Genomic DNA, 27,775 nt, shown 5'->3' with positions numbered 1-27,775 from the left:
GTGACACACACTCCCTTTCTAACACACAAACACACACACACACACACACACTAAGTTTACTCGTCACTCGTGGCATGTTTACAATGCGAAGTAACAAGAGCAATACAATTAGATAAAATAAAACATTGTTCCTTGACAGTTAAATGTTGTAAATACAGGGTTTGGTCATAATTGTTTCTTTGAAGAAATGCTTTTCCTTCCCATTTGAGGTTCTTCAGAAGCACAATTATAAGGGTGCCAAACTGTTTTAAAAGTTGTAGATTTCTATATCTGTCTCAAACAACATGACACTTCATGTCATGCAAGCTGGTTAATGGAGCCTAAATTAGATATGTGCCTTTATTATAGGCTATTGAAATGTTATAGATTATATATTCTAAATTGACATCATACCTTTGAAGTGGGGTCAAACAAAGAAAATGCCTAATTTATCAAATAAGTGTTGCATTGAGGATATGACTGGAAAATGTAAAATGTATGATACTGAACAGACAGACATTGTGGTGCGCCCCATCAATGCGGGTGGAGGGGGAGAGATCAACAATTGTGGGATGACGCTTGGTCCCCCAGCAGCTCGAGGGGCGCAGAAAACCCACCTTGATACAAAGTGGCCTGAATTAGGGAATTTTTGTTGTTTCATCCTGTTTTGCAGCGTGACAGTGTTGAGAGAGCGCAGCAGAGATTATCAGTAAGGACAGGTGGTACGGTACRCATGTTGTGTATCCAGGCTTGTTTGTAGTGAAACGAGATCCGATAGCAGTAGGTGGGTCTCTCCCGGCGCGGTATTGTACGGAGTGTTTCATTACCACTGCGGCAGCCAGCCGGGAGCAGCGGGCAAGATTGTACGTCAAATCACTCGGATTATTAAAACCCCCGGCAACTATTTAAATATTGAGGGGCCGTTCTCGTTTTGTTTGGAGGAGGTTCCTGCACCCTGCGGGGATGTTTAACTGGAGTAGTAGGGTTTCTATTACGCTGGCATCGCCGTGAGCCTCAGTAGGAGCAGTTTACTATAACTTTGGGCTGGAGGTGGTTCGCTTCTCGCGGAGCTCGGAGTGAGAGACCAGTGCCGGCTCGTGTAGCCTAACCTAAAGCCCGCTACTAAACTTGAGACAGTTGGACAGCATCTCCGCGCAAAACGGACCTAAAATTCCGAACGCAACCGGTTTCTTTTAGCGCTTGACAACATCTGTATATTTTTGGTATTGCCAAACATGAGGATTTTTGAAGACATTTAAATACGAGTATATCTTTAAGCTATTTGGGGAATTTATTTCCCAATCGTTTTATTTTTCATTTTTACTATACGCATCTGTTTTATTTTAATCTCTTATGAAATTTGTTTTTCACTTTTTTGGAAACATTTTCTAACCCCTGCACTTGTTTTGGGAACACAAGAGCGCTCCTGGACGCGACATGAGGACTGTCGCCTGGCTGTCCGCACGGCATTGTCATTGTAATTATCGTGTCATGTCGATTGTCGGATGCCCGAGGACACGCGATGTCGTTTAGCATTTTGACAAACTGAAGGTTATGGGCTGGAACAAAACTAACTGAGGGGGGCAATTATGCTGGAGTCCCATATATTCTAGGGTTTTCAGTCGGACACCAACCCATGGGGATATAAATATATATATATATTCTAGCATATCATTTTCTTTTTTTCGTTTTCCTTCTTTTTTTTTACTGGACCAATTTTAGGATGATGTTGTATTGCTGCTCGAGCGCCTTGGAACGTTCTATTAAGTTCACCTGCAGCTTTTTATTCGTGTTTTTACTGTTCCAAATGCCACAGTCCTCCTCGCCTTTAATTACAGGTAAGATACATTGACTTGGCCTATTTAGTTTCAAAACATGTCCAGCAATTGTCAAAAACAAGAATATAGCCCAAAAGCTGGCCTATAGGACTACATGTAGGCTATTCACTTTTCCCGTTATTTGCCACTGGGCACAGACGTCAGCTCAATGTCTAGTTTTGATTTACATTTGGTTGAACATAAATCAACAACAAATGTCACCGTGTCATTGGATTGATGTTAAAGTTGGGTGAAAAAAATATGTTCTGTCGGGTAACTGGTACCCCCGGGCTCGTTTGAAACCTCATGAGAGACGCATTGGATCACCAGTATAATTTTCCCATCTACTGTTGTTTTGGAAACTCGAGTTGGGTCGTGCTGTCGAGGTCAGTATCCAAGTCACCTGGCGCGTTATCATTGTGCAAACATTATCATTTCTTTCAGGGGACAGACAAACCTGCGTATCGGTATCAGTTGAGTAGGCTACCATTATAGTATAATCCCACCGGATCAAATTCCCATGGATTGTCGCTACCTGGTATTCGAAATATGCGGTATATCATCTGTCTATTGTTTTCCCTGCAGGGCCGGGAGTTGAACACAGCGTTTTCGTGGGAGAGGAAAGTTGTCTGGTTGTAGAAAGACAAATGCGCCCTGTCACTGTGCTCGGTTGCAAGAGGTGGATGAAGAATAAACAACATTTATAGGGCTATTCATTCATCTCTGCTTTATAAAATAAGAAAAGCCTCATTGGATTGAGGCTAAAGTGTTGGGTTTCCCCACAATCACTTAAAGCTGTGCTGGTTTAATTCCACGCGAAGGTTGTAGGGTACGCTACGGTCGGGGTAATTGCCCTGCTCCTGTAATTCTCACAGAAACCACTTTGTCACCAAATCCCCCCCCTAACACTTCTCCTGGCAGCCACTGCTCTGCTCAACTAAAAATGTTATGTCTCATCTAAATTTAAATCACTCTGACAAAAATATTCTGATAAACTGATCTAATATTTCGTAATTTAGAAAAAGTTATAGGCTATAGCCTATATAATCAAAATAAATTAGAAATATAAACTTGTCGATAAAACTCAAGACTATTAGGCCTGCTTATTTTAACGTCTACAAAATATACCTCACCGTTATGGCATAGCCGGTGCAATTCCTGGTAGGCCTAAAAAAAAAGCACAATTCGAATATGGCGAGCCTGTCCATGACATATCTTCTCTGGGGCGTGTTGTTTCGCTGTTTTATCACTTCAATGAGGATGAAAAGGCGCGAATTTATTGCCTCTCTCCTCGCGCCCTTCACAGGTACAGAAGCCATCTGCGAGAACGAAGGAGAGGTGCTCCACATACCCAACATAACGGACAACCCGTGCATCACCTGCGTCTGTCTGGTGAGAACAAATCCCAATTCTTGCTAAATAACTTTMAATTGTTAGTTGACATTGAGATTCCCTATTTGTTGTTGGCAAGTAGGTTCCACAGAGGAGGAACACAACGCAATTGTTGTGCGTAATTATTGCCTCTGCGCTTGACTGAATATTCTTAATATTCATATTGTGGCCTAAATATGCATAGTCTATAGCGAGTTGTAGGCCAAACTGGGCAAATAGGCCTGTACTGTTTTTTCTAATTATCACAAAGAATTATGAATAATGTTGCTACCTTTTCAATAAGAGCAGTAGGCTAGCTATGTAATTATTTCCCTTCTAAGCCCACACTGGCTTTTAAACAAAATGGCATTGTTTGTTTAAAGACACCCTTGTCTTCGTGCTGTCTTTGCCCCCGACTGTCTGTTAAATCCAGGCTACAAATGTGAAAGGAGGTGTCTTTCCTGGAACATTTGCTCTTTGACCTCTGTCTCTCCTTGCTTTGAAGGTCATTGTTTTAGGGGTTGAGAATGCAAGTGAGAGGCTTTTCTGTCACGAGAACCCAGATTCAATAATGCTCTCCCTCGCCTGTCTTTTTAGTCCCTCTTTAAAAGTGTCATGTGGTGAGGAAGTTTCTACAAATGTCGTGTTTGACTTGCAGGGTATTTGCCCTATGTGAAACAAAGAAACAGTGTGCGTGTGCAAGGTTATATATGTGGCCATGCTGCCTCGGCTGTCTCTAGTGGCTCTGATAGTCTCTTTGATATGTCTCCCTCTGCTAACCACCTCCTTATCAGGCTTCCATCACTAGGAGCCCTGCTGAATGCTATCAGTCATCAGAGGGCCACAGCTAGCCTTTCATCTTGGCCCGTCCGTCATGTCACTGGCCCCAGAGTGCCTCGCAGGGGAGGGGGGCCAGCCTGAAAGACACTTGTTTCGCGATGCTGTCTTTTAGGGGGGTTAGCAGATTTTAAAGGGTGGGGCTCTAGTGTCACTCACAGGCTCCCAGTTGCGGCGGAGTACCTGTTAATGGCCCTTCACTGGCGGAAACTGAGGCACACAGAGAAGCCATTCTTTTAGCCAGCCGTCTCACAAGACGCAGGAATCTGCCTCCCGCTCGCTAAACATTATATACAGACAGCCAGGAGGCAGCTCTCGTTAACCTGCTATCTACTACTCTCCCTCTCTTTTTGCCCCCTCTCCTCTTTCTCGGTAGCAATGATTGATGAGCTCAGTGGGCTGACCAGTGATCTGCAAACATTTGGGAAGCCAAAGGTCCTTTCTGTTCCAACCGCTCCACAAACATGGAGATCAATACTCACCGTGTACCTTTACAGTCTTTACCTCTGCCACTGGCGTTGTCAGCAAACCACTAAACCAGCCAGCATGTCTGTCCAGGTACAGAGATGTAATAACATTGGATTTATGTGTGGAATTGGCATGTGAATGTCATTTTWTGAAAAGGAGCAATAACTTGTACACCATTCTGTCTAAAGGGACAACCAAACTCCCAAAAATAAAAGCATAAATCTTAGGATGAAATGAGAAATGTGATATCTCTACACTCTTAGAAAAAAAGGTACTATCTAGAACCATAATGGGTTCTTCAGCTGTCCCCATAGGAGAACCTTTGAAGACACCTTTTTGGTTCCAGGTAGAACCCTTTTTACAGAGGATTCTACATGGAACCCAAAAGGGTTTTACCTGGAACCAGAAAGGGTTCACCTATGTGGACAGCCGAAGAACCATTTTGGAACCCTTTTTTCTAAGAATGTAGTCTAGAAGACTTAAAGAAGACAAAATCCTCCTTTATTTTCTGCTCTCTTTCTCCATCCCCCTCTTCCCCCCTTTCTGTCAGTGCACTGTGAGGCTAGTGGTACAGTTCTCCCAGTGGTCTATAGAGCAAAGATGGTGTTAGAGAACCTTCAGGGCAGCATTGCTATTGGACCTCCCAGGATACTTCTAATGGAGGGGTAGAGACAAATATATATATGGCCTCCTGAGTGGCGCAGCGGTCTAAGGCACTGTATCTCAGTGCTAGAGGTGTCACTACAGACCCTGGTTCGATCCCAGGCTGTATCATAACCGGTTGTGATTGGGAGTCCCTTTGGGAGGCACACAATTGGCCCAACGTTGTCCGGGTTAGGGGAGGGCTTGGCCGAGGTAGGCCGTCATTGTAAAATAAGAATTTGTTCTTAACTGRCTTGCCTAGTTAAATWAAATAAATAACAAATATACAGTACCAGTCAAACGTTTGGACACACCTGTTAATTGAAATGCATTCCAGGTGACTACCTCATGAAGCTGGTTGAGAGAATGCCAACAGTGTGCAAAGCTGTCATCAAGGCAAAGGGTGGCTACTTTGAAGAATCTAAAATATATTTTGATTTGTTTAACACTTTTTTTGTTACTACATTTACATTACATTTAAGTCATTTAGCAGACGCTCTTATCCAGAGCGACTTACAGGTTGGTGCATTCACCTTATGATATCCAGTGGAACAACCACTTTACAATAGTGCATCTAACTCTTTTAAAGGGGGGGGGGGGTTAGAAGGATTACTTTATCCTATCCTAGGTATTCCTTAAAGAGGTGGTGTTTCAGGTGTTTCCGGAAGGTGGTGATTGACTCCGCTGACCTGGCGTCGTGGGGGAGTTTGTTCCACCATTGGGGTGCCAGAGCAGCGAACAGTTTTGACTGGGCTGAGCGGGAGCTGTACTTCCTCAGAGGTAGGGAGGCGAGCAGGCCAGAGGTGGATGAACGCAGTGCCCTTGTTTGGGTGTACGGCCTGATCAGAGCCTGAAGGTACGGAGGTGCCGTTCCCCTCACAGCTCCGTAGGCAAGCACCATGGTCTTGTAGCGGATGCGAGCTTCAACTGGAAGCCAGTGGAGAGAGCGGAGGAGCGGGGTGACGTGAGAGAACTTGGGAAGGTTGAACACCAGACGGGCTGCGGCGTTCTGGATGAGTTGTAGGGGTTTAATGGCACAGGCAGGGAGCCCAGCCAACAGCGAGTTGCAGTAATCCAGACGGGAGATGACAAGTGCCTGGATTAGGACCTGCGCCGCTTCCTGTGTGAGGCAGGGTCGTACTCTGCGAATGTTGTAGAGCATGAACCTACAGGAACGGGTCACCGCCTTGATGTTAGTTGAGAACGACAGGGTRTTGTCCAGGATCACGCCAAGGTTCTTAGCACTCTGGGAGGAGGACACAATGGAGTTGTCAACCGTGATGGCGAGATCATGGAACGGGCAGTCCTTCCCCGGGAGGAAGAGCAGCTCCGTCTTGCCGAGGTTCAGCTTGAGGTGGTGATCCGTCATCCACACTGATATGTCTGCCAGACATGCAGAGATGCGATTCGCCACCTGGTTATCAGAAGGGGGAAAGGAGAAGATTAATTGTGTGTCGTCTGCATAGCAATGATAGGAGAGACCATGTGAGGATATGACAGAGCCAAGTGACTTGGTGTATAGCGAGAATAGGAGAGGGCCTAGAACAGAGCCCTGGGGGACACCAGTGGTGAGAGCCCGTGGTGCGGAGACAGATTCTCGCCACGCCACCTGGTAGGAGCGACCTGTCAGGTAGGACGCAATCCAAGCGTGGGCCGCGCCGGAGATGCCCAACTCGGAGAGGGTGGAGAGGAGGATCTGATGGTTCACAGTATCAAAGGCAGCCGATAGGTTTAGAAGGATGAGAGCAGAGGAGAGAGAGTTAGCTTTAGCAGTGAGGAGCGCCTCCGTGACACAGAGAAGAGCAGTCTCAGTTGAATGACTACATGATTCCATTTGTGTTATTTCATAGTTTTGACGTCGTCACTATTATTCTACAATGTAGAAAATAGTAAAAATAAAGAAAAACCCTGTATGAGTAGGTCTCCAAACTTTTGACTGGTACCGTATATATGTTTTATTGTCACACACCAGATAGGTGCAGTGAAATGTGTTGTTTTACAGGGACAGCCATAGTAGTACGGCATAGGAGGTTGGTGGTACCTTAATTGGGGAGGATGGGCTCATGTTAATGGCTGGAGCAGAATCAGTGGAATGGTATACAAATACATCAAACACATGGTTTCTGTCCTCCCCTCAGCAGCCTCCACTGTAGTACAGCGCCCCTGGATTAAATTAGGGTTAACTGCCTTGCTCAAGGGGGGCACATCGACAGATTTTCACCTTATCGGATCATGTATTCCAACCGCTAGGCTACCTGCCAGGACATAAAGAAGGATAGGACAACAGCCATCTGAATTCAGAGAAAAGTCACGGAGCTAGTCTACCTACACATCGGAGCCAAAAGTTACATTCAGTTCATTCAGCACCATTCACTTTCTACTACTGGTACAGGAATAGGCCTACTTCTTGGATAGGCTTGTGACTTATCAGTGAAATGTATATATTGTTGCCCTTATCTTTTTTCATCCAGTTTTAAGCCACAACTGCTGCTCCTTTGGGGTCGCGACATGTTTGCTTTGGAGGGAGGTGAAGGGTCATGAGGGCAAGGAGTCCAGGTTTAAATAGGCCTTTGATTTGAGTGCTCCTCTGAAGAGCCTTTTAGTGATCTCTCCATCCTTCCATGAAAGACCGGCGGCATGGCGGCTGGCGGGTCTGTCAGCTTGTTTTGGCATGCCCTCTGAGGTCAGGCTGAGAGATAGATGGAGGAGAGAGAGTGATAGTGGAAAAGATTGGGAGGGAGGGAGGGAGGGAGGGATTATACATAGACCATGGTTTGACTGAACACATTTTGATTCTCTGAAGTTGGCAAATGGAGATGGTGAAACTGACTGTGCTGTCGCCATCTAGTGGTCATCTTTCCACAGCACATGACCATCATGTCAGGGATCAATACATCTTACATACTCTACATATATCTTTTTAGATGGTCACATTAACCTATCAACATGTTATTACCCTTCAGGTCAAATATTTCTCTAGTTATTACACCAGAGACTAGCAGTAGTCCAATAACAATCCCCAGACCACCCGTTGGCCTATTAGAAGCCACGACATACCACCAGTAGACCAGTAAGAAGCCTCAGAAAGTGCACGGTATGTTGAGTGTTTATGAGGCGTGGTGACCTGATGTGACCCCTGACCTTTGCTGAGAGAGGTCAAACCTCTCCACACCACTTAGTGTTAATGGCTGCCGAGTGGAATGGCTCCAAAGCCCAACTAGGAAAGCACAGGTGTGGAGAGAAAACAAAGGATAAATACGGGACCTCAATGACACTAATGGAGATAACTGTGGCTGTCAAAAGACTAGACGCATAACTTATCACCACTCTTTCTATTTCTCTCTCTCACTCTGTCATCCTCTCTCTGTCCACCTCTCTGTCTCTCTGTCTCTGTCTCTCTCTCTCTCTCTCCACCTGTCAGACTTTCCAGTCATCATGTCTGATGGTATCTGTCTGCCCTTCTCTCATTCCCTCTATCTCTTTTTCTCTCACTTTCAATCCATCCCTTTATCTATCTGGCATCATATATCTCACTCTCAGACATATTTGTCTCAAACTGGCTGTTGAAAGTGCTCTGAAAATCTCTACGATTTAGGTCAGTGGTTTGGGGAGCGCTTTACAGAGACTATGTATGGATTCCATGTGCCTTCGCCTCTCGCCGCCTCGCCTCTCGCCGTCTCTTCTCTCGCCTTCACTGACGACATCACCCAAACCAGCGTGGTTAGGGAACCAGTGAAGGCTCTCCGTAAATAAAACCGCCCAGTTTTATTTTAGTTATGTGGGCCACAGTCCGGCTTTGAAGTTGACTCATTATACAGTCCAGTTAGGTTGCACTGAGTAAATGGGGACTATATAAAGGGAGTGTATAAAGCTAGTGGCAAAGTGATAATGTTAAGCGAGTATATAAAGTGAGGTTGTATATAAATTGAGGAGAGAAAGAGAATGTCTGCGTAAAGTACATGTGTAACTCGAGTTCATTTTAGCCTGTAAAAAGGGAGTGTGTCGACAAAGAATGTGTCGGAGACTTTATAATGTGAATACACTGATGGCAATCAAAAAGCGTCTTCTCTTTCTCTCCGTCCATCCCTCCGTCTCTCTCTTCCTCTCTCTCTCCCCCCTCTCTTTCTCTCTCCTCCCCYTCTCTCTTTTGCTCTATCTCTCAGGAGGGGAAGGCAGACTGTAAACAGGAGAAGTGTCCCCTGGTGTCTGAGGACTGTGCTCTGGTGGTCAAACAGACGGGAGCCTGCTGTGAGAGATGCAAAGGTGAGCAGCAYACACACTCTACTACTCTCATCACCATGAAAACATGAGGTCGAAGGTTAGGGGATGCATGTACTGTTCTGTAGTCTCAGCGAAACCAATAAACTTGGAATTTTGTCTAGTGGAGTGAGTTGGGTCTATCTTTGGATCTCTTTAGTGTTGATGTATAGACCTTGCTGCAGCATTGCAGTGATGTTGTTTAACGGTCATTGATGCTACCTGTAGGAGTGAGGGTGACGCGACAGCTTGAGTCCCACAGTAGAAGACAGTCAGTTCAGCTGCACTGGTCAACCTACTTATTTAACCACTTCTGCCTCCTTGTGGAGGAATGAGGAATAGTTTTTCTTCTAACAGCACAATAGTTACTGTGCGTGTGTATGTGTAATGTATCAGACCAATTGAAGATTCTGCTTTAGGGTAAATTGCTACATACACAAACACATATAGCTATTATTTTCCCGGCTTCTACTCACATACACCCACAAACATGTGACAGGCCTACAGCGGTTCGTATTTAAGTCTTAAGAACTATTCTTCTCTCTCTCTCTCTCACACACACACACACACACACACACACACACACACACACACACACACACACACACACACACACACACACACACACACACACACACACACACACACACACACACACACAGCTGCAGTGGTGGACTTCTCCTCTCTGGGACGGGTTGGGACCCGTTGGCGTTTGGGTTCAGCATTCGGTTTACAGGGCACAGAAATAAACCTCATTTACGAGCCACTGCGCCGCTCTGCCTCCCAGACTGGGACCGCACACATTCGCCTCCCGGCCGGAACACACAGGGGTCGGGTAGTGTTGGGGTCACCATGGACACAGTCCACAGCATTGACCACCTCATGGTCAGGGGCGCGGTCCTTTGTTTGCCGTCAAGATTATACGAGACTAGAGTTAATTCAAATGAGAAGAGGTGGAGCTCGCTTAAGTCGACCATGGAAAGCCCCATGTTGTCATGGTGAACGATATTAGTGCCTATTGTTCCTCCATTGTGGTTGACTTTGGGTTTTATTCATGACCATGTCTACATTTAGAACAGGAACTTGCTCGTGTCAGCACGAAAACCTCCCACTGTTCAAATACTTAATGCAATGGTTTTATCATAGGAATGGTTTTGCTGTGTTTCCATAACCAGACAACCCTATATCTGTTGAAATTGAAGAGCATATTCATTTAGTCCCTTATTGACTGTGGGTGCTGTATCTGGAGCGTTGTGATTGCTCATAGTGGATCTCAGGCCCAGGCCCATTTCACATGGTGTTTTTATCATGCCCTTGGAATGGACCTGGACAGTTCACAACAATATGTTCTGGTATCTTGATACATCTATATAATGGATTGGGGTTGTCAGAGAGTTTGTACCTGCCTGCCTGCCTGCCTGCCTGCCTGCCTGCTTGCCTGCCTGCCTGCCTGTCTGTCTGTCTGTCTGTCTGTCTTGAGTGTCTGAATTGCACATACACTACCGTTCAAAAGTTTAGAGTCACTTAGAAATGTCCTTGTTTTTGAAAGAAAAGCAACATTTTTTGTCCATTAAAATAACATCAAATTGATCAGAATTACAGTGTAGACATTGTTAGTGTTGTAAATGGCTATTGTAGCTGGAAACGACAGATGTTTAATGGAATATTTAAATAGGCGTACAGAGGCCCATTATCAGCAACCATCACTCCTGTGTTCCAGAGGCACGTTGTGTTAGCTAATCCAAGTTTATAATTTTAAAAGGCTAATTGATCATTAGAAAACCCTTTTGCAATTATGTTAGCACAGCTGAAAACTGTTGCGCTGATTAAAGAAGCAATAAAAATGAGCTTTTCTTTCAAAAACAAGGACATTTCTAAGTGACCCCAAACTTTTGAATGGTAGTGTATGTGGCAGTGTCGAGACTACTAAACTTTACCATCGCTATGCCAAATCAAGACAATCAAAGAAAGGCCTTCCCTAGCCATAGGGGGCACTATAGCCAGCTGGCTCTGACGGTGGTGGCACACAGACTCCCTCCAGGCATCGCTTACAATGGATTTGTAACCCTGTGTTCAATCTGTCTCAACACTTATGGTCTGGAGAGGCAAACAGCTCTATGTTCACACATGTAGTCCATTTAGTGCTCCCTGTAGACTATTATTTTCCACGAACTAGTAAACATTCACATCCAGGTTTGGAGTGCCAACTCTCTCTCTCGGCATCCCTCATCTTCTTCTATGTCTCTCTCTCTCTACCCACCCTCTCTCTCTATCCTCCCCGGTCTTCTCTCTCTCTCTCTCTCTCTCTCTCTCTCTCTCTCTCTCTCTCTCCTCTAGGTTGTCAGCTGGATGGAGAGTCCTATAATAGTTCTGTCTCCTGGACCAGCTCCMTCAAGCCCTGCATCTCTCGCCGCTGTCAGGTGAGTGTCACACAGAGAAATGAAAGAGAGAAAGGGAGGGTAACAGACAGAGAGAGAGATGATGATGAGAAAAGTAAGGAGAGGGAATGTAAAGTAAATGAAGGAGAGAAGGAGAGAGGGAGTACTAAGAGAGAGGCAGACAGGGAGAGGGAAAGAGAGAGGGAATGATAGAGGGGAGTGAGTGGAAAAGAGGCAAACCGACAGAGGAGTGAGTGAAAGAGAGACGGGTGGAAAGGGAAAGGGAGATTAATGAAGAAAGATAAATGGGGATCTAGGGAAAGATAGACATACTTTTAGAGTGGGAGGCTGAATGACGCAGACAGAGACACAGAGTTGGGGAGGGAACGAGAGATGTGAGGGAGAGAAAGAATGAGACAGTGGACAGATAGCCAAGGGGTTGGAGGAAGAAGAGACATAAAGAGAAAGAAAGGCAGATGAAGTTGGAGGGATGAGAGAGAGAGATAGAAAGATGAAGAGGGATGATATATGTCTCAATGTCTTTGGGAGAGGAGCCAGGTGAATTTGGCAGTACAGTCCACCCTTCTGGTTCCAAGCCTCCCCAACCCAGTGTCTACCTCACAAGACTAACCCCACACGTCTCCTCAAAACACACTCAAACCACATGTATACCCAACCTCACTTACTGTATACACACCACACACTCACATGGTCCCACAATTAAACAAAAAAACTTAAAATACAAAACACACGCACAGATCTGAACACTATAAGTCAATCGCAGTGGACACAGCTGTGTGAGGGAGTGTCAGCTCCAGCATTGGGGAGGCCCAGTCAAACTAGACTATGTGTTAGTCTGCGTGTTGAAGGGTGGCGTGTGAAAAAAGCAGAGCTCCACACACCACTCATTTACTCCATCCCCAAGATACCCACGCGGCGGGAATGGGAGGGGGGGGTCTAACCAGTATCCAGACACACAAACAACATGTTGTGGTCCCTAGTTCTAGTTTTAACACTCCTAGTTCTAACACTCCTAGTTCTAACACTCCTAGTTCTAACATTTCTAATTCTAACACTAGGGACCACATATTTTTTTCAGGTACATTTTCAGTGAGTGATCAGGGGTGTCCCAGTATGTAGAATAGATGCATGTGTGAGATGCAGAATGGAATGTTCCTATCTAATGGTATGTCCCTATCCAATGGTATGTCTCTATCTAATGGTATGTCCCTATCCAATGGTATGTCTCTATCTAATGGTATGTCTCTATCTAATGGTATGTCCCTATCTAATATCCTGTTTACGTAGTACATGCCTTACATAACTGAAACGGGATTCAAATTGCTAAGCAACCGAAAGATAAGTTTGTCTAATACAGGAATGAGAGGTATGCAGCAGAATATTCACTGATGTAGGACTAGAATAAGTCGTAGGAAATTTGTTCGAACAATGATAAATAAATCACTGTTTTAATTGCTTCCTGGTTTTGACAGGAAGGTGTCGTAACTGAAGCGGAAGTRCAATGTGTCGTCCACTGCAGGAACCCCAAGATTCACCCCAAGAAGTGCTGTCCAACGTGCCCGAGTGAGTGATTGTGTGTGTGCGTGTGCGTGTGTGTGTGTGTGTGTGTGTGTGTGTGTGTGGTGTGTGTGTGTGTGTGTGTGTGTGTGTGTGTGTGTGTGTGTGTGTGTGTGTGTGTGTGTGTGTGTGTGTGTTTTAAAAAAGGAATACATCGATAATAAAGCTAACCTGTGTGTTCTCTTCTGTTCCAGGCTGTATCTTGGAGGGCCGTCTGTACAAAGAGAGGGAAGAGTTTCACCCTGAGGGAAAACCCTGTATTAAATGCACCTGCACTGTGAGTATACACTGTATAGACATGCATGTCTCCAGTCCCCACATTACAGTGACTGGCCCCTCAGTGGTCCAAATGAGTTTGTCTTGGCTCTCAGGGGACTCACAGTGGTAACGCTCCCCAGGGGAGGTGAGTGAGTAAACACATTAATGTGAGTTGAGTCTGTCAACACATTAATGCCTCAGTGGGACTAGTGTACACTGTGTTCTGTACCAGCCGTTAATGAGGGCACACTGYTACAAGGCCAGGGGGAACTGTGACAACTGTCTGGCATCTAGAGTAGTTGTGTTTGTGAGCTGTTAAAGGTAGCAATCCGGGTTTCACAGGTGCAGACAAAGGTGCAAATGGTATTGTGTAATGGAAACAGTCATTAAGTGGAGATAAGTTGAGTAATGCATAAGAGAAGATGAATGCAACATTGTTCTAACGTCTATGTATATAGCTTCCTTATTGTTATTTTATTGTGGAATTTTGTTTAACTTTAGTTTATTTAGTAAATATTTTCTAAACTCTATTTTCTTAAAGCTGCATTGTTGATTAAGGGCTTGTAAGTAAGCATTACACCTGTTGTATTCGGCGCGTGTGAGAAATAACATTTGGATTTGATATGATATGCTGTGTTCTTTCAGGGAGGGCGGACCCTATGCGTCAGGGATGTGTGTCCTGTCCTCTCATGCCCCGCCCACCTGAGCCACACTCAGCCCGGACAGTGCTGTCCCAAGTGCCTCGGTAACACTCCACTCTCATCAAATACCTCATAGGACTCTCTGATAGTCATAGGACCCTCATAGGACTCTCTGAAGTCTGGAGAACATATTCATATTTCATGAATTATTATTAAAACATCACACATCATTAAAACACCATAACAGTCATAATATTTATCATCAAGCTTTTTTCTTTCTCTCTTCCTCCGTCAGGTCAGAGGAAAGTGTTTGACCTGTCGATGGGGAGTTGTCTGTTCCACAGTGAGGTCTATGAGAACGGCACCTCATTCAAGCACGACAACTGCACCACCTGCACCTGCAAGGTAAGAACTGACAAGGGAACCAGACCCCAGAACTCTATTCAACTTATGTGCCGTATCACCAAATTACCATCAATAACTGACCCCTTCTCCTTCCCTCGTATCCCTCCACCTTCCCAGAATTCCACTGTGGTGTGCAGGAAGCGCTGCTCTCGGCCGGGCAGTTGCCATGGTGACCAGTGCTGTGGGGAGTGTCTATCCTTCGTGGAGGTAGCGGAAGTGAAGTACTGCCGGGTCAGGAACAAGATCTACCGGGTGAGACAGTCTGGGACAACAAGTCCTAATGCTGCATCCTTGATATCAACTGGGAAAATAGAACGTTACCATTGCCTCAACATTCAACACTGATACTTATCCACCGCAGTTGTCCTTATTCTGACATTTATATGCATATTTATACAGACATTAATACTTGTTTGATAAGCTGATTGAAGTTGTGGTTGATTGGTTCTCTCTCTGCTTCTTCCTTTGCTCTAGGAGGGAGACATGTGGTCGTCTGTGAACTGCACCCTGTGTGCCTGTGTCAAGGGGGCCATCGAGTGCCAGCCAAAGCAGTGTGTGCCAATCACCAGCTGCCCCTCGGTGAGTGACAGGCTCAAGGCCCAATCACAAACTGTCTTGTGTTGCGCCTTTTCATTGCAGGAATCTTTCAATGAAGTGATGTGAATGACAACATCGATTAGAATAGACTTTAAAAAAGATGCTCACTCACTTTACCTGTCACCTTAAAGCTGGCATCCGTACCTGGTGAAACTGCCACGTCCGTTTGCGATATTACAACAACAAAGAAGTTACTTCAAACCCCGTTTTTCTCTTCATTGGACCCGTGATAGAACAGCAGAGTATGTCCTGTAAATAATTTTTACCACAATGCTGAATGCTCCTCTCCTCCGTTTCATCAACAAAATAAAAACTAGAACAAATGTGCTGGGGCGGACAGTGTTGTTTGACCATATTCACATTTCTGCTTTAAGCAATTTCCCACCACAACTTACATGCACTTATGTTATGAACACTACCTATACCTATAGGACATAGCCCTGGGGTCCCTCTGTTCTCCCTGAATCATCAACATGAGACAGTCCCTTTCACACTTCCTCACGTCCCCATCCATCTGGTCCCCCTCCCGCTGAGACAGACAGAGGCTGTCTACTGTCCAGAGTTACTGTCTGTGACTAACCACATGTTAAATCCACATGCGTGACGTGTTGGTGTCACAGCAGGCAGCTGGCTGGAAGCTGATTTAGCGGTGGAGCGGTAAGGAGGAGTCAAAAACGATTCASCTGGGCCAGAACAGTGTGAGTRGGCCAAGGCACGACCCTGGTAACTTACCACAGTAACCATAGCTTCAGCTGTTAAGTTTTTTGGGTTGAGTAACAGTCCCAGTTCCCACGGCGGTCACCTGTCTTGGGGTGATGTAGTAGATTCTTTGCATTCCAGCGACCAAATGATCAGTTACTTGTTCATGCTGCCAGTGACCAGCTTTCACACGGTTACAATGGTTACCTAGCCTTGACCTGTTATGGTCACATAGCGGTTGCTTGTTGCACGGTAATGTAGTGGTCATCTGTTCTTAGATGTGTTCATATAGTCGACATTAAAGGCTCATTGTCATTCTTTTTTAAGCTAGCATCCCACCACCATCACATATATATCACGCCCGTATGGTTATGGAGCAGATAATGGTSACATAGTAGTATAATGAACTGTCATACACGGTCATTAGTCAGACAGTACAATTACAGTCACATATGGCTGCCTTWGTCATGGATTCCTAGTGGTCACACAGCGTTCACCTGTTATACAGTCATGTAGTATATCCCCTAACGGCCATCTGTGTTTGTGTCTTGGTCACTGAGTCATGGTCATCTGTCGTAATAGTCACATAACAGCCAACTGAGACACGGTCACCTAGTGGTCAATTGCAATATAGATACGGTCACATAGCGGTCACCTGTCATACAGTATCACAACATCCACTCATCATACCTTCCTGGTGGTCATGTAGCGTTCACCTGTCACGCGGTCACAGTGCGGTCACCCATGTGTCTGCCCCTCTGTCCCATAGGAGACACACAGTCTCCAGTCAGGTCTTTGTCTGGGTGATGTTTGAGTGACAGTAAAGAAGAGCTTCCCTATATTTAGACCCTGAAAGCCAATCTCTCCATCTCAAAGAGCTTCAAAGAGGGAGAGCCCTTTGTGCACTGTGATGGGGGTCAGGTGGAATGAGAGAGAGAGAGAGAGAGAGAAAGGTGAGAGAGAGAGGGAGAAAGAGAGAGAGAGAGAGAGAGAGAGAGAGAGCCTAGAGCACACAAAAAACTATACATACCTTGGCCTAAACATCAGCACCACAGGTAACTTCCACCACAAAGCTGTGAACGATCTGAGAGACAAGGCAAGAAGGGCATTCTATGCCATTAAACAGAACATAAATTTGACATACCAATTAGGATCTGGCMAAAAATACTTGAATCAGTTATAGAACCCATTGCCCTTTATAGTTGTGAGGTCTGGCGTCCACTCACCAACCAAGAATTCACAAAATGGGACAAACACCAATTTGAGAGACTGCATGCAGAATTCTTCAAAAATATCCTCTGTGTACAACGTAAAACACCAAATAATGCATGCAGAGCAGAATTAGGCCGATACCCGCTAGTTATCAAAATCCAGAAAAGAGCCATTAAATTCTACAACCACCTAAAAAGAAGCGATTCCCAAACCTTCCATAACAAAACCATCACCTACAGAGAGATGAACCTGGAGAAGAGTCCCCTAAGCAAGCTGGTCCTGGGTTCTGTTCACAAACACAAACAGACCCCACAGAGCCCCAGGACAGCAACACAATTAGACCCAACCAAATCATGAGAAAACAAAAAGATAWTTACTTGACACATTGGAAAGAATTAACAAAAWAAAATGAGCAAACTAGAATGCTATTTGGCCCTAAACAGAGTGTACACAGTGGAAGAATACCTGACCACTGTGACTGAYCCAAAYTTAAGGAAAGCTTTGACTATGTACATACTCAGTGAGCATAGCCTTGCTATTGAGAAAGGCTGCCATAGGCATACCTGGCTCTCAAGAGAAGACAGGCTATGTGCACACTGCCCACAAAATGAGGTGGAAACTAAGCTGCACTTCCTAACCTCCTGCCAAATGTATGACCATATTAGAGACACATATTTCCCTCAGATTACACAGATCCACTAAGAATTCGAAAACAAACCCGATTTTGATAAACTCCCATATCTACTGGGTGAAATACCACAGTGTGCCATCACAGCAGCAAGATTTGTGACCTGTTGCTACAAAAAAAGGGCAACCAGTGAAGAACAAACACCATTGTAAATACAACCCATATTTATGTTGATTTATTTTCCCCTTTGTACTTTAACCATTTGCACATCGTTACAACACTGTATATATACATAATATGACATTTGTAATGTCTTTATTCTTTTGGAACTTCTGTGAGTGTAATGTTTACTGTTCATTTTTATTGTTTATTTCACTTCTGTATATTATCTACTTCACTTGCTTTGGCAATGTTAACATATGTTTCCCATGCTAATAAAGCCCCTTGAATTGAAATGAATTGAAATTGAGAGAGAGAGAGTAAGGGATGAGGACAGCCCTGGGGCAAAGGTAAGTGGGGGTTGAGAGGGATAGAGTTCTCAAATGTGCACCTCTGATGGAGGTTGAAACGTACCCCCCACCATCTCTCTAGCAAACACACACATACACCAGGCAGAGAGTAACAGTTGTCTGTATCAATGTCTGGCTGTCCACGTTTGACTGGTTGTATCTGTCTTTGTCTGTCTGTGTCTGTGTGTGTGGGTATTAATGTGTAATGTGTCCAACTGTCCAGTAGACTGTCTCTTGCGCTCTGACTGGCTGCCTGCTGATCTCTCTATGTCTGTGTATCTAACGGTCTGTCTGTCTCTTCTAGAATAAGATCCTGAACAGGACAGGCTGCTGCCCGGTTTGCACTGAAAGTGAGTAAGTTAATCCCCTCTTCCTCAGCTGGGTCCTCACACACCTTTGTGGGTTGCATTTTCCAGTTTTGTGGCGGTTGTTTCGTTCATCTCTCAAATTGAAATTTAGTCATGTTGTATTAAGCACAGATTTCTCATGCAAAATACAGGAAAACAAGATGGATCAAATTGATGCCCATAATTAAACACACTCCCTCTTTCTCCTCCTTCCCTGCCTCTCTCTCTCCCATCACTCCTTCCAGAGCCAGGTGTGTGCACCGTATTCGGCGACCCCCACTACAACACCTTTGACGGGCGCACGTTTAACTTCCAAGGAACCTGCCAGTATGTTCTGACTCGAGATTGTGGTGGCGCCCCCTCTGGCGGGGGTGGAAACAGCGCCGGCTCTGACTCTGGCTTCACGGTTGTGGTGAGGAACGATGCGAGGCGAACCCGCTCCTACTCCTGGACCCAGTCAGTGGAGCTGAGGATAGGAGGGCTGAGTCTCAGCCTGCACCAGCACCTGACGGTGAGGAGGAACGGCACACGCATCGCCCTGCCCTACCATGGCCCTGGGGTCCACATTGACCTGGATGGATACCTGCTCAAACTCACCACCATTGCAGGTTAGACAGGCTTCATGTTAACTTCATTGGAACCTAAAGGACACTGCTAAAGTGCATTTTAGCTCCTTTTTGAAGCATAACTCTCTTGTCTCTTTCTTTCTCCCTCCTTCCCCTCCCTCAGGTCTGGAGATCACGTGGGACGGRGACAGCTTCGTGGAGGTGGTGGCTGCTCCTCACCTGCGCGGTCGTCTCTGCGGCCTCTGTGGGAACTACAATGGACACAAGCGGGATGACACCATGGGCAGCGACGGCCTCTTCAAGTTCGTGGTCGATGAGTTTGCAGAGTCGTGGCGCGTGGAGGGGAACGAGGTTTGTGCCCAGCCCCTCAGGAGGCCCACCTCGTACCTCTGTCCCGGCAGTGTAAAGGTCAAGTTCCGCGCTCACAGGGAGTGTCAGAAGCTCAAGTCCTGGGAGTTCCAGAAGTGTCACCGGGTGGTGGACTTTGCCTCCTTCTATAGGTCAGTGGTTCTTAGGGTGTCTCAGGAACGTTGGGGAGCTTCATTTGTAATGAGATTTGTCCTAGAATCTACAACATTTCCAAATGTGATATTTGATTGTCTCCGATGTGCATAGAATGTCCAATGTTCTTTTGGATACGGAACCCACTTAGTATGGAGATACATTTAATCCAGTCCATTCAATTTAATTCAACATTTATTTGTCTTATCTCTCTCTCTTTCTCCCTCTGTTTCTCTCAAGGTCCTGTGTAACAGACATGTGTGAGTGTCCGGTGCATAAGAACTGTTACTGTGAGTCCTTCATCGCCTACAGCCGGGCCTGTGAGAGGGAGGGAGCCCCCGTCTACTGGAAGCCAGAGGCTGCMTGCATGGGTGAGTGACAGCACACACAGCCTATCACTAAACTTCATGGAACAGGGGACTCCCCCCTACATTAAATTTGCTCAACAGAATTGATCAACGTATCTCTGAAATCCATTAATGTTAGGCGATTTGCAGTTCTGTCTAACCAACCCAATCTTCTCAGCGACCCAGTGTAAACACGGAGCGGTGTACGACACCTGTGGCCCGGGCTGCACCAAGACCTGTGACAACTGGAATGAGATCGGGCCCTGCCACAAGCCCTGCATTGCCGGCTGCCACTGCCCAGCCAACCTGGTGCTGTTCCAGGGCCGCTGCATCAAGCCCATAGCCTGCCCTGGCCGGTGACCCTAGTGCCCCAGGGGAAGGGGGCTGAGAGAGGGCCAAACAACCAACACTGCCTAGCACTCAGGGTCCATACCTGGGGGAGTGAGGAGTGGGKGGAACATGGGGTTGAGTGTGGGGGGATGAATAGATGTGCAGACAGGCAACGATGGACTGAAGGGGTTCTCAGAAGACAGGTAGGTCAGGTAGAGGCCTCGTCCACTCTGAGGGAGATAGATACCGACCATCACAAAATGGGGTTTGGAACTCCGCTGTTGGTTGCTCTTACTCGTCCAGCACTACCTTGTGTTTTCACAGGATGGTGCCCATGTTGTCATTCAAATGGGATAGGAATCTGGAGGGAAACATCACCCTTGTAGTTAAAAGAGGAAGAGACCCTTTAGGAAAGCCTTTGTGGCTACGCTTCTTTAGTTACTGGACCCTCAAGGGACATTCATCCAGACTGCCATGGACCTTCAGGAAAAGGGTGGGGCTGGCTCTGTGTTGAGCCAATATGGCCTCAGTGTTTCACTCTGTTGCAGCACACAGACATTCAAAACCAGGAAACCAACCAATGCATCTTGAACAAGCATGTTCACCCTGCCAGCATAAGGGATAAACTCTACAATGAACATATTGAACCCCCAGGTCTAACTTGCATAGGATTATTTTATACTGTAAACTAACAAGATTTGTATAAAAACAGATAGCTTTTTGTATTATTATTAATGTTATTTCTTTGTTGTTGATATTGTTAATTTATATATCGATCAATTGATATGTTGTAGCAAGAGCCAGAATCATAAATCTAATTTCGTTATAAATGATTTAAAGGGAAAAAAAGCTATTTWTGTATTTGTTTAGTTTGTGTAATTGTGTCTTGTGTGAAGAGAAATGCCCATATGTGACTCGGTTGTTGCACCATCGCAGGGAAGAAACGTACTGTATTTTTAAATGCTCAGTGTACAGGTTGCTGTGTGTTGATTCTCAAACTGAAGGTGTTCCTCGAGACGTACATTTCACTTGACCTTGTAAGTTATTATTTAAGACCAGCAATATATAATTTCCATGAAACTCATCTCTGACTGTTTTCTTCCTTTATTTTGGTTGACTGATGTGAGGTCAACACATAAAAAGTTAATTAAATTTAAATACATTTGCACACTTTAATACACCTCAAAGCACAAAACCTAGAGATAAACGCAATAAGTCAACCACCTCGATAAATGTGGCAAGAGAGGTTGTACTGGGACAGTAACAGTATGAGTCAGAAATAACACTGGATGCCAGAGAGACACAAATTGGAAATAGCATCCAAGTACATGGATCCAAACTGCAGTGAAAACAAAACATTATATTACATTTGTATACACATCGCTTGCTTTATGTCCCAGACACAAAACAGCACCAGTTAAATACCATTTAAACACCTTATGAACACACATCCCACTGGGCACAAACTGGTTGAATCAACGTTGGTTCAACGTAAATGTGTCAATGTATTGTGACATGGAATCTATGTGGAAAATATATAGGATTTAAAAAAAGTTATCAATGTAAACTTATTTTGAGGGTGGAATTTCAACCACAGGATTATGTCATCGTTGTAACCAATTTTCAACATAGACAAACCTTGTATAAAATATGCTGAATTTGTACCTTTGAAACAACATCAGATCTTCAACGACATATCCACTATCAGAAAAAAATCAATAGGCTCAGCAGAACCTTCTGTTAGAGAGTTGATCTATATACAGCTATTCATTTGGTTTCCTATCCAGGGTTTTAACCAAGCCCAGCCCAGCTTAGCTTTGATATTTGTCACTGACTAGACTAGGACTAAGTTAATGAATAGGACTACATCAAAGTTTATGTAAAGTGCATTTAAAGTTTGACTAGATTTAGTACTATTCTTCAACTTAGATTTTTGGTTGAGATGGAGACGCAAATCCAACATATCAATTATTAATTTGTAGACAAACTGGAATTAAAGCCAGACTCAGTCAGTGGCAAAAAATATACATCTCCTTCAAATGTTGATATTTGGTTGTGTTGACAACCAAGTACAATTCAATATCACYTTTGCAATACAGTAAATAGCCTATTAACTTGACGACAAGTTAACAAATGATATGTTGGATTCACGTCTCCAATATAACCCCCCMAAAAAGTTAAAGAATAGGGTTAAGGCAGTGGCTCAGATGAAACCATCCAAGCATTAGATATCCTTTAAAATGTTGATATTTGGCTGACTTTTGGAATACAGTAAATAGCCTAAAGTTAAGGCTATCTTACAAACTAATGTAACAGTATTTATTCAATCTTAAAATGAGTAACACACATCCATGGCCACATTTTGAGGTTAGCCTAAAGTAACTAGAAATGTCTTATGTAATAAAGTGTGCATGTTCAAACACCGCAGGTCTGTGGAGATCTTCACATTTGCTATAATAATCTGCGCAGAATCTCGAACATTATTGATCACTTTGCACTATGTGATTTTAATGTAGTCTCAGCTGCAATCCAGGTCATTTGGTCGTGCTATTAAATTATGCACAGTGATAACACATCAAATTGTAATATAAATACAAATGATCTGACATTTTATTCCCATTTGAACCTTGTTGTGGTTTAAAATGGTTGAAAGCGCAGTGATAACATTTAGATTATAACTAAACTAGAAATCACTGTTTTTCGAATTGGAATTTGATTGTGCATTTCGATGGTTGTAGGCATAGTGATAACACACCGGAAATTCAACAAACTTCTGGCTGACTTTTTGAGTGGGTGAATAAAGGTTGAAATTTCAACCAAATATATTACCCACATTTCCACATTTAAATTACGTGGAATGCCCACTGCCCAGTGGGATACTATGGCAGGGATACAGCCACAACATCACTTCTCTTTGGATTAGGGATTGTTTTGTTACAGGGCACATGATATAGAGTATCAAATGATATTCACTGTCACAACAGTTGCTAAATTAAAAGATGTGATCTAACGTGACTGCTATCACTCCAAATCAGTTGAATCAACGGAATTGATGAAAAAAACAAGTGGTCAATTTATATCAGCGTTTACATTTTATGAATAACTCAAAATCTAGTGAAAATAGACTCATTTCTAAGTAAAAATAGAAGTTCGGTGTCTGTATTCTAAAAACTACTTGTTTTGCTTATTTGGTCCTACACTGGTCTGAAACTAGGCCAGTGATATATGGTTGGGAACTTGGGACAGTGATATATGGTTGGGAACTTGGGACAGTGATATACGGTTGGGCACTTGAGACAGTGATATATCGTTGGGAAATTGGGACAGTGATATACGGTTGGGAACTTGGGACAGTGATATACGGTTGGGAACTTGGGACAGTGATATATGGTTGGGGATTTGGGACAGTGATATATGGTTGGGCCAGTAACCAGGTTTCCATCCAATCTTTTTATGCGAGTAAAGTACATGTCGGATAAAACAATGCCACGACAGGCCTGGTGGAAACAGCACATTTTGTGGTAAACTTTCCAAATTTCGACAAAACAAAATACAGTAGACAAGGTGGGATCTTTTTGTGTCTGTAAAATTAATAATGCGAGAAATGGCAATGGAAACGCCTTCATGTGCAAACATTGATATAACTATCATATCGAAGTAAATTTGGAGTCATGTGATGATATTGTGTGGTCCTCCCACTACGACTACAGAAAGCATGCAGTTTATTAGGCTATATGAAATAAATGATGATAAACTTCACATGGTGGTGAAAGTGCACGGTGATGAGCCTTTCCAATAAATATCGAGGGTCTTATTCTGGTGACATTATTCTTGGATGCCGCTTGACAAATAAAAAATAATCACGCTTTATCTATAATAATCTCATGTAGMCTAGCCTACCTGCGAGCTGTTGGCTAGAGCGCACGTGCAAAGACCAGAGATTCGCAATATAACGCAACATTAGTAGTTTAAAATGCGATGGAAACCCATTAAACTTCTATTCAATGGTAATTGAATCCGCAAAGTTGTTTGTATGTGCACTACTACATCATCACGCACAGACTGTTATCCGCAACAAATCGATTTGATGGTAACATCTCTGGAGGGAATAGGCACATGTTGTTTTAATGCAGATTTTAGAATGTTCGCATGAAAATCTGTCGCCAATTGGATGGCAACCTAGCTATTGAGTGAGACAGAATCAGAAAGTCAAATGATAGATGTGGAAATAGTAGAATATTAGCTATAAAGGGTATGATTAACTCTAAGTACTGGTTGTTAGTTGCATTTAACTGTTAGGTCAGAAAGGTGCTGTTAAAAGCAATGCAAAATATTTTAGRTGGAAACTGCTGAAAATGATGATATTACAATTAAACTAAAGTGCTTTGACATGTAAAGGATTGACCCAGGCTCATTTACTACCATTTACCTGTTGCTGATTCACCAGAACAGGTCAATATTCCAGCTAAAACCTTTAGTAAGTGGTCAATTTAAACTGATTTTACATGAAAAATATGAGTATGTCCTTTAGTATCCTCTATAGCTTAGATCGATGTGAGCTGTATCCTGGCCTCTTAAAAGACTGATTTTGAAAGATACTGATAAAAACATGGAATGGGTGAAATGCTTTCAGTGCCTTCTTTTGATTTCCAGATAAATAGGGACGATGGGGGTGATATAGTCCAAATAAGCCCCTCCCCTGTGATGAAACAAGAAAACAACAAAGACTTGTGATATAAGGTGATACAACTAGGAGCTCTAACTACAGAAATATATATATGCATTCTAATATATATTATTTAGCATGTTTTCATATGTAAAAAGATTTAAAAATACAAAACAAAATATACAGCTAATCAAAAAATACACTATTAAATCTCTAGGTTGGCCGGTTTCTCAAGAGATATAACAAATACAATAAAACCMGACTTTACAATTGGGTMGGTTACCACAGCAACAAAACAACAGAACCAGGCAAAGAGAAGAAAGAGGAGAGCAAGATGGTGTGATAATATGAGGTAGATGGGGGCAGTTCAGTCGTCGTCACTGTCGCTGCCTGACTCACTCAACTGGAGGTCATTCCCTGTGGAAACACCAACACACACATTGCTACATTGCAACCACCACCTACAGACTTCAATCGAGAGATAAATTATTAGTAGTTCCCCCAACGTAGAGTGCTACACTGGCCCTACCAGCCCTGGTACTCACTGAGCGTGTTCATCAGCTGGTTGCTGCCCTGTTGCCTGTCTGCTCCTCCGTTGGCCATGGGGTTACGGTTGGGGGAGGGCTGGATGTGGGGGAGAGGGAGTGGGACAGGTTGGGGGTGAGGGGTGTCATGCTCCCCATCACTGCTAGAGCTGTCGTCCCCACTACCAGAGCCACTGGCCGAGTCAGATGAGCTGCTGCCGCTACTGCTGCTCATTTGTTCAATAACCTCCACCTCCGCTCGCAGCTCTGTGCCAGGACAGGAGGGGGMGACAGAGGCAACAGAGTCAGTACACAGACAAAGTCAATAGAGAAACAAGAATGATCACATGGTAAAAGTGGTGGGAACACATGAAGAGGCTCACCTCTCTTGATGTCATCTAGTTGGGGCTCAGGGGAGGGGTTGTCCTTGGAAGGGGAGGGGGAGGTCTTGGCCCCTGCACCAGGCTTAGTGGGGGCACGGAACTGCGCTGGAGGCTGGGTGGCAGTGGCACGCACCGACTGCTGCTCAATCCTGGCCTGGATCTTACTGCTGCCCTCCGCTCTGAAAAACAAAGTCAACAGCTGCACATCTACTGTCACAAATGATCTGCAAAACACATTTATCATAAAGGTTCATTGTTACTATGCATTTTTGAGACAGTGTTTTGGTTAACCCCTCACCTGGTTTTCTTGACCTGGATACTGCTGCTCAACTTCTCCAGCATGTACTCCCCAGTGTCATGATTGATGATAAGAACACAGTCTTTCTGATATGGCCGCTTATTCCCTTTGAATACTGTCATGGGTGGTGTAGAGCCCTACGAACAACACAATAACAAGTATCATGATCAAGTACACAGTTTGCTTTCATCTTTCTGAAGTGGAGTTATCAGAAAAAACTTTTGTCATTGTACAGCACAGGCAAAAGACCACAGTTGAGTAACAATGACTAAAAAACACCCACTCTTACTGGAATGTGAGGTAATGTGATGGTGACTTCCTCTCCTTTACCGACTTGCAACTCTCCCTCGCAGCTTGTGTCAATTGAAGCTGGTTTGAAATCATCTACAAGTGTGAAAGAGTGAGAAAGATAATTATAAGGTCAGAAATACTAGTTACCTGTCCAAAATTCTAATCAGTAACATAACTTAAAAATTTCCCAAACTCAATAACGTAATCTGATTACTTTCCCCTTAAGAGGCATTAGAAGAAGTCTTTAAAAAAGGGCCCATCAAACGCATTTGGTGTGTCATCATGGGTGGACACGGGACCACCCATTGTGGTCCCGTGTGGCTCAGTTGGTAGAGCATGGCGCTTGCAACGCCAGGGTTGTGGGTTCATTCCCCACGGGGGGACCAGGATGAATATGTATGAACTTTCCAATTTGTAAGTCGCTCTGGATAAGAGCGTCTGCTAAATGACTTAAATGTAAATGTCTCTGACTTGTGGTCAGACTAGTTCAGGTGGAACAACCTTAAATTTGCGCCTTCAGTAGTGAATTGAATGTCATTGAGAAAACAGAAAGGTGTTAATGTATTTTTTTGCAAACATCCTTCCTGAATTTAAAAGTAATCACCTAGATAATTTACGCTACCTACTTTTTCAAAAGTATTTGTAATCTGATTATAATATTTTTGCTGGTAACGTACCGTACCTGAGTACCGTTCGTTTTTTGTACTCTAGCTAACAGTAACAAGCTACATTGTTAGGTAACGTTAGCTAGCTAACCAACTTGTCAAAAGGCGTGACTAAAGTTGGGTATAGTAAAATAAACTTCACATATTTATACATTTATATTTAATCACTAAAAATAGTCTGGCTACTAACATCTGATGGTGTGAAATGACGATTTTGGCCTCTTCTCAAAGCTCTCTCCGAGCTTCAAAACATGTTCTTCTTTGTCCAACAGCGGATTTGTACTCCCATTCATGACTCTGCTGGAAGTTTAATATTCAAATGTATTTAAATTATGCTGCGTTATAAAATGTAATTATGATTAGATACTTTAGCTAGCTGTGCAGCTAGCTAAGATGTTTCGCGAAACAATCCATACGTCACATGACCACTCCTTTTCCTGTTTTGTTCCAGTGCTGAAATGTCACCGATAGGATCTGAGCACCCTAATTGGGTTGACCCCAAAATAAACACCCACAAATCAGCATATCTAGTACATTAGAATTAGTAACAATGTATTAGTATCTATTAGTATAATAATACG

General features: G+C 44.0%; 2 protein-coding genes across 5 annotated transcripts; one reads left to right on the top strand and one right to left on the bottom strand.

Moving 5' to 3' along the window:
- The first annotated feature begins 632 nt into the window (after positions 1-632).
- Positions 633-22,533, top strand: LOC111965072 (BMP-binding endothelial regulator protein). Its single transcript, XM_023989057.2, has 15 exons — positions 633-1,817; positions 3,103-3,188; positions 9,278-9,377; positions 11,709-11,791; positions 13,243-13,333; positions 13,522-13,604; positions 14,231-14,330; positions 14,522-14,631; positions 14,749-14,883; positions 15,106-15,210; positions 18,581-18,626; positions 18,869-19,231; positions 19,353-19,689; positions 19,931-20,061; positions 20,216-22,533. The coding sequence occupies exons 1-15, from the start codon at positions 1,703-1,705 to the stop codon at positions 20,395-20,397; spliced, it is 2,067 nt and encodes a 688-aa protein (XP_023844825.1). The 5' UTR covers positions 633-1,702; the 3' UTR covers positions 20,398-22,533.
- On the bottom strand, positions 21,454-27,638 carry LOC111965070 (ELL-associated factor 1). Of its 4 annotated transcripts, none has more exons than XM_023989053.2 (7): positions 27,385-27,638; positions 26,528-26,622; positions 26,239-26,375; positions 25,941-26,119; positions 25,579-25,824; positions 25,433-25,450; positions 21,454-25,066 (listed from the first exon to the last, which is right to left on the bottom strand). In XM_023989053.2, the coding sequence occupies exons 1-7, from the start codon at positions 27,485-27,487 to the stop codon at positions 24,942-24,944; spliced, it is 903 nt and encodes a 300-aa protein (XP_023844821.1). In that variant the 5' UTR covers positions 27,488-27,638; the 3' UTR covers positions 21,454-24,941. The 4 variants fall into 4 exon arrangements, with proteins under 4 accessions (XP_023844821.1, XP_023844820.1, XP_023844823.1 ...); XM_023989052.2 differs by having other exon boundaries at positions 26,522-26,622; positions 27,385-27,633; XM_023989055.2 differs by having other exon boundaries at positions 21,454-25,450.
- Positions 27,639-27,775: the final 137 nt, after the last annotated feature.

The sequence above is a fragment of the Salvelinus sp. IW2-2015 genome, linkage group LG6.1, assembly GCF_002910315.2.
Source record: "Salvelinus sp. IW2-2015 linkage group LG6.1, ASM291031v2, whole genome shotgun sequence".
Lineage (NCBI taxonomy): Eukaryota > Metazoa > Chordata > Actinopteri > Salmoniformes > Salmonidae > Salvelinus > Salvelinus sp. IW2-2015.
Note: the sequence above shows the minus strand (reverse complement) of the source record. Positions and strands in the feature narration are given on the sequence as shown.